Source organism: Scyliorhinus canicula, chromosome 14, assembly GCF_902713615.1.
Source record: "Scyliorhinus canicula chromosome 14, sScyCan1.1, whole genome shotgun sequence".
NCBI classification, from domain to species: Eukaryota; Metazoa; Chordata; class Chondrichthyes; order Carcharhiniformes; family Scyliorhinidae; genus Scyliorhinus; species Scyliorhinus canicula.
In genome coordinates, this window is record NC_052159.1 from 51,144,245 (window position 1) to 51,156,569 (window position 12,325).

Here is a 12,325-nt window from a genome sequence, read left to right on the forward strand (position 1 = left end):
ATCCTCCCCTAAAGGACATTAGTGAAGCAGATGGGCTTTTACGACAACGGTTGCATGATCATCATTAGCCTTTTAATTCAATTCAAATTTCACCATCTGCAGTGGGGGAGGGGGGGATTTGAACCTGGGTCCCCAGAGCATTACTGTCGACGAGTCCAGTGACCAATACCACTACACCACTGCCTCCCCATGGTGGTGAGGAGGGAGGTGCAGGATTGGAGGTTGCGGGAATACTATGACAGATTCAATTCACAGAAAATAAATTTCCACTTCAGGAAGCAGTAACTGAATATCATGTTGATATCATACATCTAGGAAACTGTTAGGCCCACTTTCACCAGAATGATGTCCTGACACACACATGTGGACAGTGTGTTAGGGGCCACTGAGATGGAACTGATGAACTTTAAAATTCCTGATTTCATCCCAGCGGTCCACCTTTCAGTTTCAGCATTAAAAAACACCTCTTCCCCCTTTTCAGTCAGGATCAAAAAAAACCTGGAGTACTTGAGGTGCTTGGTTCTGTCCCAAATTCCTACACCATACCCAGATGGCACTGTGAAGGAACAGGAATTTCTAGCCCAAATATGTTTACATTTTACAATATATAAAAGTTTAAATATTATAAAACATTTATATATTATATATCTATGCCATTTTATACCACTTTTTTAAATTCCATAAGCAATGCCATGATACGTTAAATTATTTTTAAGGCTATAAATTAGGTAATTTTTCTCCATTGTCCAGCAGAGGGCAGGAGGCTTCAATCTATCAGTCACAGAACTCAAAGAGAGAAAGCTGCCTGTCAGTGAATAAGTTTAACAGTGGAACATTTCTTTCACAACCGACATTTGGGACTCTTGGAGCCAGATGCATCACATTTTGTAATTTTGTTTCTTTAAAACATCATGGAGACCAGAACCAGCCACAATAACGAATAAACCAGCCAATTTTTCAGCAATCGTCATTTCCCTGTTGGATACAGCTTAAACCCAAAAGGTTTAGGTAAGCAAATAATCTAGGTTACTAATTACTTGTTAATAATTCAAGTGTTCTATAGCATTGAATGGCATAAACAAAGCATAGCAATTCATATAGAGTGCAAAGAAATATTTATATACTAAGTCATGAATAAACGTGCAATCAACTATCTGCTTATTGTGGGTTAGTTAAATATATATCTGACTGTGGGAGAGATTGTTGATGTAGACATGATGTTGGTAGTGTACTCCTGTTCTCTCTACTTGTACAGGTCTAAATTCTCTTTCCCCTCATCCTCCCTAAACCTCTCCCTCCATATAATTATCTACCTATGTCCATGGTCACCCTGTTCAGCTTCCCATATCCTATGGTTTCTCTACTCCTCTGGTTTAGATGCTAGACAAGAGCATCTTGTATCACTTCTGCGTGCCCCTCAAACCCACATCTCCCTACTCCCTTCCAATCTAATTTCCTTCTGATCTGCCCTGGTTAAATCTCCCCAAAGGTTATTTAGAACTGCATTTCCAATTCCCAACTTCCTTGATCTGCTTAACCATTCCTGCATATCCACCTTTGCCATCCTTATTAGGCTCTCCCAGTTGACCTACCTGGTTTGGCTTCCTGTTTTTAAATTCATTTCCATGGCGCACTGTGAGCTGGACCGAGTATTTATTGACCATCCTGAACTGCCCTCTATTTCAGAGGGCATTTCGGTGTCAACCACATTGCTGTAGATCTGGAGCCAGACCAGGTGAAAAGTGGCAGATTTCCTTTCCTAAAAGACACTAATGAACCAGATGGGTTTTTTATGACAATTGACAATGGTTTCTTTTGTGAGGGCCACGAAGAATCCAGCACGAGTTGAAGAATAGAAAGAAATAACATTTCTTTACAATTTATTTATTTATTTACAATAACATATATATATATATAACAGCAGCAACTCCCTTGCTGCTCACTCCTCTCTAGCTGGTTCCAAACTGGCCAGCTTTATTTATGCAGGGAATCTGCTAATGATTTCTCCGCCCCCCTCATTGGGGAAGCTCATACTCCCAAAGGATTGTGGGATTGCCATTTGTACCCAGCCAGTGGTAAGCAGGCAGGTTACAACAGTTTCATGGTCATTAGACTTAATTCCAGATTATCTTTTGCTGAAATCAAATTTCATCATCTGCCCTGGTGGGATTTGAACCTGGGATTTTGCTTGGGTCTCTGGATGACTAGTCCAGTGACAATACCACTACGCAACTGCTTCCCCATCCTCAGTGGTTTAACAAATGGTTTCGCCATCCATCACCAGGTTTGTGAAATATGTTTCAATATATCTCCATGCATTTCAGTAATCTCACAACAATCCTTTATTTGTAATTATTTAAAAAATAATTATGCAGTAATAATTTATCTTGAGTCTTTTGGTCCTTTCTGTAGATCCGTGCCCTCTAATGTGATTGTTCTGATTGTTATCATTAGATTTGTACTGTGAAGCCCTGATGTTGAGGATCTGAATCCAGAATGAAGATTTGGTCATTATTTCTTCTGATCACTCTGGTAAACACTGAGGTGCTTAAAAAGGAGGTGTGTATCAGTGGACATCCTGGAATTCCAGGAAACCCTGGTCACAATGGCATGCCGGGAAGGGATGGGAGAGATGGTTCCGTGGGTGACAAAGGAGATCCAGGTAGAGTTTTCTTAAAGCATTTCTTCGTGCCCACATTGTTTTTCCCTTCGGGGAATAGAGGTAGAAGGATTCCAGAGCTGATTATCAGCCCGTAGAAACATGTTATGACACTCCTTCCATGGCCAACATGTCATGGTGTTGGACTTGAACCTGGAGCTTCTGGTCCAGAGGTGCCACTGTGCCACAAGACCTCCTAGTGTAGGGAGGGTGATCTGTAAGCATGCCTTTACCATTTTTCACAGTTAGCAATACCGAGCTATAGACATTTCTTGACAATTAGTTATCTTAATATGAAACTTGAACACTACCTTAGTTGATAAATGACTCACTGTGTATTATATTTTACTGAGCTGCTTCTCAACTGAGAAGCCAGTGCTGGTTTTAATGTTGATATTGCATGCAGAATGACAGAATTCCTTTGGTCAATTCTAGCCATTATACGACAGACAATATTGTAATTTTAAGTCAGTACACCACATATCCAGTCATTATTACATACAATATTCAAAACAGTGAAAACCACCTACAGATACAAGAATCCTGAAAATCATGATGATACAGGACAACATTGCTAAGAATGCTCACCTCAGATCCATAATTTAGTTTATTTTTAACTTTTACAGTTAACAGTTGACTGAATATAAAGCTCAGTGCTCCATTCACACTAATGCATTGAATTTTCCATCTTTTTTTTTCTAAATTTAGAGTGCCCAATTAATTTTTTCCAATTAAGGGGCAATTTAGCGTGGCCAATCCACCTACCCTGCACATCTTTGGGTTGTGGGGATGAAACCAACGCAAACACAGGTAGAATGTGCAAACTCCACACAGACAGTGACCCAGAGCCTGGATCGAACCTGGGACCTCGGCGCGTGAGGCAGCTGTGCTAACCACTGCGCCATCGTGCTGCCCCGAATTTTCCATCTTGATCACATCAGTTAGCCATTCTACATTCTGGAATAGCATGCTGAAAAAGAAAGGGCTAAAATCATTGGGTGAAGGAATTTCAACATTTGAATACTTGTTTAAACACTGGATAGAATGTTCTAATAAAAGGACACTAAAATGCAAATCTATCTGCGGTTTTCATGATAAGAAGTCACAATAGTAGTCATCCTTACCGTATATGTGGTGATCTACTGGAGTGAATTGCTGGCCTGTTATAGAAACCATTACATTTTCATTCCAATCAGTTCCCTAGAATCTAGTTTTGTTTTATAATGGGGAACTGATCAGATAATGGTAAATCCTCCTATCAGCTTACTTTCAGCTGAACAAATGGACAGCAAATGTTGAGTAATGTCCACCATCACAGCCTGGATGGCAATCACATAGAGAAGACCGAGAGGGTCTACTGCTTGTTTTAGAAACTGTATACTTTTGAAATGAATAGACTGAAAATCAGATGGTTTCTATAAGAGGTGGACAATATGCTCCCTCAGGTTACTGACCAAGTGCTGAAGGTGGACATATACCCCTGTGTTAATATGGAGAAGGTTATTATTCTAAGCGCCACTAGAGTAACTTTTTAACTAATTGGAACAGATTCTTCAGTTTTGTGTGATGTCATGCAGAATTCTAACTTTTTCACTCACCTATATTCTGTGATCAAACAATAGGTGATATTGGGAAAGTTGGACCTCCAGGCCCTGAGGGATCGAAAGGCGAACAAGGAGAACCAGGCAAGAGTCTAATACTTTCCACAAAATTCCTGCCCCTTTGTTCACCTGTGGGGTGCCCAGGCATCGACCGCCATTATGGCAGCCACCTTGCTGCGCAGCCACTGGCCACCCACCCCAGTCCCTGAGTGCCCAGTTTGAGATATAGTTAGCTTAGAGAAGTTACCAATACTGTCTGTGCTTTACGATATTTTATTAGAATATGAATAGGAATATTTGGTTATAAGATAGAGTTAATGATTTATATTTACAAAAGATGTTACCAGAGTTAAGAATATTGACCCTACAAATGTTTTCTGCACTTTGAATTATTGAACCTAACACCAGATTCCTAAAAAGTGAATGTGAGTGCCTGAAATGACTCCTAATGACTGCAGCCTCAACTTGTACCAAGTTGTCAGTGTACAAAATCTAGCTGTAAACCAAAAATGATGGTGCAAGTGCATTGTGGCTTCAATGCATGGTGTCAGCTGCAGAGCATTTCTCCACCTATCCCGGAATAGATTTACCCAGCCTGGTGCACGGAAAGTCTGCCACAGATTAAGAAGCTGCGAACAATCCAGAAATAAGGAATTTGGAGAGTGCATTATCTCCCCTACTGAACCCACTGAACCTGCTGAACCTATCTGCAATTGGTGGATCACTATTAATGGAAGAAAGGCATCCCAGACCCTCTCAGAGGAACCTACATAAGCAAAGCACAAGCTGTTCATAATCTCTGCTGAGGGGAAGAAGGACAGACTCCACCAGGCTTTGTTTGTAATATTCAACTGCCTGAGGATCTGCAGTAGCAATGCTGGGTCACAGAGAGGAGTAGAATTCACTCACTGGTCAGAATTCATGTTACAAATCCCATCGTATCTGATAAAAAAGGATGTCAGAGTAAGTGTCCAATGTGACTAGCTCAGACTCGCACAGAGACAGTAAAATACATCTGTGGGCCAGATTGAAACAATTGCTCGCATCTTGCCCGAAGTGGCAAACATCGTTGGATTGACCCTCCACTCAGATTTTTCCAAACCTCTACATGTCTCACTAGGTCCTCCAATCCTGATTTCTCCAGAAATGCATCCCTCCGGAGAACTCCATTGCAGCCCTGTTGCATTAGGGTGATGGTAAGATATGCCCCCTCTTTAGGGAACTAGCTGCCATATGGCAAATTTACAAGTCCAGTATGAATGTTAGTGAATGGGTGAGTGGATGAATGAGTGCATGTGTGGCTTGGTGGGTGGACAGAATTGCAGGTGGATAGGGTAGCAGGTGGTTGAAGTGGAAGGTGGGGAGGGTGAGGCAGGTGGGTGAGGTGGCAGGTAAACAAGGTGGCAGGGTGATAGACTGACAGGGAGGTAATATATTAGTGGGTGAGGTGGCATATGGGAGAGGTGGCAAGTAAGTAGGTTGGCAGGCGGATGGGTTGGCATGTGGGCTGGGGAGTAATTGGGTCAGGAAGAGAGAGGTAGTCAGGTCGGGAGCTGGTCAGGTCTGGTTGGGTGGGTAGTCTGGTCTGGCCTGATGAATGTGTGGAACGAACTGCACAAAGAAGCCAGAGAAGCTGATAGTCTTGATAAATATAAGGGAGAGTTAATTAGTTTAGGTGGTCAGTGATTGAAGAATATTAGATGACTGCCCTGCAGAGTGGGTTAGGATCAGGGATCTCATGCAAAGTTGGAAAATGGCGTGTCAGGCTGGTTATTTGATGTGCTCTCACAGCTTATTTTGCTTGAGGCAGGGACAACATGGCGGAAGCTACCCGTCCAGAGGGTGAACCGAGGGAATGTTTACAGTGCCGCTGGCTATTTCTGATGGTGGAAAGATATCACTCCTATTGGGCTGCATTAGGAAGGTCGGCTGGCAGCCAGCTAATCGGCTGTACCACGCTGGGAGCAGGAAAAACCAGCTGAGATTGAGACTGAGACTTCCACCCCCTGAGTGGGAGGAAGTCCCACTCTCGCTAGCTGCCAATCCAATTGCTCAGTAGTGGATGCTGTTGGGACTGCAGGAAGGAACACAAATGAGAATGATGGCTATTGCTAAACGTTAAGTATAATATCCCGCACAGGATGTACGGGGTGGGAAAGATTATCTGCCCTGTGGTGCTCACAGAGTACGAGCTCCCTGCTGAGGGGAGAGAAACTCCATTTAGCATTGTATAAAAGGTCGGCCAGTGAGGCACGGACCAGGAAGAGATCCGGGAGCGGGATGTGTATATATTGTCATGTGAGTGTCCCTTTAAGAAAGGTTGAGCTCTCATCATGTGACTTGTAGCACATTGGGCTGTGAGGTGAGAGGTGGTTTCAGTTTCAGTTTGACTGCTCTGGACTGCAGAAGGAGAAAGACGTGTTTTGCCTGTTTTCCTATGTTTTCATATTAAAAGCTGTTCCAGTAAAACGTCCATTGGTTGTGGCTGAGTGCCTTGGTAATTTTAACGGTATAGTTGTTTTCCGGAAGGACTGTGAATCTGCAGTTTGGAATTGGATCAGAATTTCATGAAAAGGACCAGTCCCAGTCAAGTGAGAATACAGTGTGCTGGGCCACGCCCTTGAAAAGGGGCTTTGGTTTATTGGATTCTGTTATTGAATTAGAACAGATAAGAGGGAATTCATTTTTATGTACACAGATTACTGTAGCTGTGTGGTGTCTTTATGTTTGTAATTGATAAAAATTCTTGCTGTGTTTATTTATATATTAATTATATGTATGTATGTGTGTGTGTAGATATACATATATATGTGTTAACTACATTCTTCAAATAAACCTTGTTTTGATTAAAGTATTTAGGGGGTCTGATGAATCACACCTGCAGTGCTTATCCTAGCCAAATACAACATAAAGGTCGGAGGTCAGGTGAACTTCATAGTGCACTTTGGAGTTTCTAAGCCCTGGCCCATAACAAAATCATTATTGTAAATAAATCAAAGTTCTTTATTTTGCTCGGTGTGGACTCCCCATGTCCTTATTAAAGTAAGTCCTTGATGTTTCTAGTGGGAGAGAATGCAAGAGTCTAGGGAGTGTAAGAGGGCCATGGCGGACTGGGCTTTAGAGAGCTGAGGGCGAGGAAGGAAATGGGGGAACATTTTGTAGAGGTGTGTCCCTGCACATAAGGCAGCCCCCAAAAGAGGTGCTCCCAGTTCCTTCCTGCCCTTTTTTCTCAATGCCATAGAAAGTGTATTAATAAGGCTCGGAGAGTCCAAAGTGAGCAAACGTTTTGCATGAGTACCAGTCAAACCTTGATTTGGATTTGTTTATTGTCACGTGTAACGATGTACAGTGAAAAGTATTTTTCTGTGAGCAGCTCAAACTGCTCACTTAGTACATGACAATAAAATAAAAAGAAAATACATAAAAGACCAACAAAAGGTCCACAATGCACATTCATATACAGCGGCATCAGGTGAAGCATACAGGAGTGTAGTATTAATTTAAGTTCTACTATTTCAGTTCAAGAGTTGTATTTGTCCATCACAGAAACTGGACTGGTTGATTCTGGCAAGATTGTGATTCTGTTACTTTTTATTCCCGATTCCGGACTCAGAATCGAAGCCGATGTCCGGAAAGTGACCCAACCAGGAATATGCATACTGTTGTAAGCAACCCACTGTCTGTGAACTTTGATTTATTGTTGGTAATTACTTAGGAGTTTTAATGTTACCTAATTAGGAAATGTGTCAATCTGCATTAGTACTAATTAGCCACTTCCTACCTGTCAGGACTATCTTGAGATAGGAATTTGATTGGAAGAAACCTAGATGTATCAATGATGGACAAATACGACTCTTCAATTGAAATAGTAGAACTTCAATACTTATGTATAAAGGATGAAAATGTACTTTTTATTATCTGCGTATTGTTATATGTGAACATATAGACATGCAGAAAAGGCACATTAAAAAATGACATTATTTTTATGACTGCAGGGTCGTTGGGTGGATCTGGTGTAAAAGGAAGACGAGGTGAACAAGGAAGTAAAGGGACGCCTGGAAAATTAGGACCAAAAGGAATTCCTGGACCGCTGGGACACAAAGGCCAAAAGGGAGAATTAGGTTTGCAAGGACGCCAAGGGACAAAAGGGGATTTAGGACCCAGAGGTCCAAAAGGGGACAAAGGAGCTGTTGGACTTCAGGGGAATATTGGTTTACCAGGCCCCACAGGGTCGACTGGCCTCAGAGGACCTAAAGGAGAAGTAGGGGGCGTAGGCCCCAGGGGACATCCTGGAATTCAAGGTGAGAGAGGAAGGAAAGGAGATGTAGGGGAGAAAGGGAAGACTGGGGAGAATGCAGCAATAAGGAATAGTGCATTTAGTGTTGGATTGACAGGATCTTCCAAGTGGCCTCGCTCAGGCAGTCCAATCAAGTTTGAAAAGATCTTATATAACAACCAAAATCATTATGACCTCTCCACAGGAAAATTTACATGTGTATTTTCCGGGGTTTATTATTTTGTTTATCATATCACTGTCTATGTCAAACATGTAAGAGTTGCCCTGTACAAGAATGGAGCGCCGATTCTCAATACATTTGATAGTTATCAGAACAGTGAGGATCAGGCTTCGGGAGGCACTCTATTGCAATTACAAACTGGAGATCAAGTGTGGCTTCAAGTAATTGGTGGGGATTCTTATAATGGACTGTTTGCAGACCACGATGATGATACAGTTTTTACTGGGTTTCTATTGTTTACTGAATAAAAAAAATCAATAAACCGGATACACTTCATCGGAAGTGTAGCTATTCAGATTTTGAGTGAAGAGAATAAAGAACCAATTTAATTAAAAAACAGATTAACTGGTCATTGTTTAAGTGCTGATCAGGTGCCTTGTGTGAAAATTGGTCTGCTTTCAGGAGATTTAAAGTGCTGTTAGACTTGCCGACTGGCAGTCTCTCACCCTCCTCCCCCCCCCCCCCCCCCCCCCCAATCTGTCACCATCATAACTACATAACTACGGGCCCTGCCCTCTGGGCTTGGCCTTTCCTATCCCATTGTCGCCATCAACCCCCCCCCCCCCCCCCCCCCCCATCTACTTCCTCTCAAAAACACCTCACCCAGTATTGGTCCTCTCCCCCCCCATGTTTCACACCTCCTAGGCCCATCGAAACCTGTTCAACCAGGCTCCAATAGTTGCAGCCCCCCCCCCCCCCCCATACACTCCCATTCATTAGCCAGCTTGAGTTTGCTAATGTGGCCCCACTCCCCACCAATCCCCCCCCAACCCGGTCCCTGGAAAACAAATAAATTCCTTTCAAAAGCAAACCAGTGCAAACACGCAAACCCTAGAAAACCGTCATTACAAAAAATCCCAACTCCTACCTTAACCAAATAGGCAACTTCGCCCCAATTAACACCTATAACAACATGAAATAAAAAAATACAACGCTGTACAATCTTCCATCCCCCTACCCTCGGTCCAAGGCCAGTCCTCAGTCCCATTTCTCAATTCTGACCCAGTCCTTCTGCATTCACAAACACCTCCGTCGCTTCCCCTATCTCAAATTAAAAGTCTTTGTAGTTGTAGGTCACCCTCAACTTAGCTGGGTACATTATGTGGAACCGCACATCTTCACTTGGCCGAATGCTGCCTGCCTACTCGCCAACTCCACAGTAAAGTCCTGCTATATATGTATGCCAGCTCCAGCCCACTGCACCTCCCACTTCTGCTTCGCCCAACTCTGGACCTTCTGCTTCAAGTGGTACCTGTGGAAACAAATACTCACTGCTCTTGGCGGCTCATCCGTCTTCGGTTGAGGCCTCAATGACCGATGAGCCCGATCCAGTTCGCACTGGGAGGGATCTTCTCCCTCCCCTAACAGCTCTGCCAACATCTTGGCAAAGTACTCAGTCAGCCTCGGGCCTTCCACCCCTTCGGGCAGGCCCACGATTCTCAGATTCTGTTGCCAAGATCTGTTTTTCAGGTCCTCTACCTTCGCATGCAGACCTTTGTTGGCCTCCACCACCTTCTGCAGTCCTCACACATCGGCGTCAGATGATCGCTGCATTGTGACACAGGCCCCTCCACTCCCTTCAATTTCTCACCCTGCTACTATACCTCGGCCGATGTCGTCGACACCGCCGCCTTCACCAGGATAATCACCTCCTCCGCCAGCACGTTCAGTGCCATCATCATTCCCTTCCTCAACACCTCCATGTGCTTTGCAAACTGTTTCTCGAGATCCAATGTCATCACCTCGGTCATCTTTTCTGCCGTGAACAGTGAGGCCCCACCCAGCGACCCAGCCTCCGCAATCTTTCCAGTTGCCGGGCTGACCCTTTCACTTGACGGCGAACCTTCACTCGCCCCCCCCCCCCCCCCCCCCCCCCCCCCCCCCTCTTCACGGCAGCTTTCTTTTGGTTTTTAGACATTCCCTCCTTCCTGATGTCTTCCCGCACTTATTTATCGAAAAATTGCCCTTGGGACCAGGCATTAAATTCTAAAAAAAATCTAACCTCGAGCAGGAGCCACCCAACGTGTGACTTCCTTCTACATGCTGCCCCCGGAAATGATCCAATGAAGAATGGAGGCAGTAAGGTGGGACTGATCATCAAGAGTTTTGTTTGAATGTGAGGCACAGGGCAGCTTTACGAACAAGTCTGAAGATATTAAAGGAGTAAACCTGATAGGTTGAATATTCCATTGCAGGGCGTGTTTTTCCTCCTCTTTGTATTACGCTGCGTTGAAATTAAGAGAGCACTTAGAAACAAATTTTGGGTGCTGGGACCATTTCCAGGCCTGACACCACATCCTGGCCTGTGAGTAGGGAGTGATTTTATGGCAGGCAGGCAATGAAGAGACCACCTCCATGGTGGCCACAGGACAGCAGTCAGCTTCCAGAGGTGGGAATGCAACACATCCCAAGCCACACCAATGTGAGACCAATGGGAGCGTTGTAGATGTAATGAACTCCAATTGGCTTTATTGGTTGGCCAATTGGAATATGAGCTCCCTCAATGATAGCTCATTGAGGGGGCCCATATAATCACCTGTGTAGGCTTTGTGAGCCAGACTTAAGTTGACTGGACTGCTGGCAGCACTGTTTGTAGCTGCTCCTGTAATATCGTTATTGTAAATAAATATTGGTGTGATGACGGAACTCCTGCCTCCCGTGGATTACTACAGTAGAGAATGTCATTGATAGATTGGCAGGTAGGCACGACTGGCACCATTAGCATCGGTGGAGTGCATGTGAATGAATATGCCCAGTGTAGATATATACCTCTATTGCTTCAGAATTGAAAGACAAAGCTGTGATATAGGCAGAGAACGGTCTGGCCAATTGATGTCGGTACTGAGCTTCTGCACAGCCTGAACCTTTACGATGCACCAGCCTCCTGCTGTGAGGCCACCACCCCTAACCTGCTGGTTACACAATGTTGGTTGGTAGAGGGTAGGCTGTGGATCATTCACAAGGTCAGTCGGCATGCTCTTCTACCGTTCCAAACTGTATGTAAATTAATTTGGTTGTCGGGCTGTCACAGCTGGGTACGTGAACGGTCCCGATCTTAACCCACCTCTGGCAAAAGCAAAGGAAGATGTTGATCCATCAGAGAAGCAAAACAGAATTTAAAAAACAGGTTTACATCCGATTCATGATTCGATTCATAGACGTTTACAGCAGAGAAAAAGACTATTTGGCCCATCATGTCCACACGGATCAACGAAGATCTGACCATTAATCCCACTTTACAGTAATTGGCACTGGAGGTTATGGCAGCGCAAGTGAATATCTAAATACTTCTTAAATGTTATCAAAGTTTATCACTCAACCACCATTTCAGGCAATGAGTTCCAGACTCCTACCCCCATCTGGGGGAAATTTCTCCTCAACTCCCCTCTTAGCCTTCTATTTCTTACTTTAAGTATATACCCCCTGGGTAATGGTCCCTCTACTAATGGAAAAAGTACATTGCTAGCCACCCTATCTTCTATGACCCTCATAATTCTTTACACCTCTATCAAGTTCCCTCTCAAACTTTTCTGCTCCAGCCTATTCAA

General features: G+C 43.8%; 1 protein-coding gene across 1 annotated transcript; it reads left to right on the top strand.

The window, feature by feature from the left end:
* The first annotated feature begins 866 nt into the window (after nucleotides 1–866).
* c1qtnf9 (C1q and TNF related 9) lies at nucleotides 867–9,068 on the top strand. Its single transcript, XM_038818554.1, has 4 exons — nucleotides 867–1,008; nucleotides 2,455–2,662; nucleotides 4,282–4,344; nucleotides 8,256–9,068. The coding sequence occupies exons 2-4, from the start codon at nucleotides 2,497–2,499 to the stop codon at nucleotides 9,023–9,025; spliced, it is 999 nt and encodes a 332-aa protein (XP_038674482.1). The 5' UTR covers nucleotides 867–1,008; nucleotides 2,455–2,496; the 3' UTR covers nucleotides 9,026–9,068.
* Nucleotides 9,069–12,325: the final 3,257 nt, after the last annotated feature.

Bases quoted from the DNA above. Each gene is read 5' to 3' on its own strand.
- c1qtnf9 (XM_038818554.1), top strand. From the start codon at position 2,497: ATGAAGATTTGGTCATTATTTCTTCTGATCACTCTGGTAAACACTGAG. The intron at 2,663-4,281 runs GTAGAGTTTTCT...ATCAAACAATAG, and splicing joins GGGTGACAAAGGAGATCCAG to GTGATATTGGGAAAGTTGGA. The intron at 4,345-8,255 runs GCAAGAGTCTAA...TTATGACTGCAG, and splicing joins AGGCGAACAAGGAGAACCAG to GGTCGTTGGGTGGATCTGGT.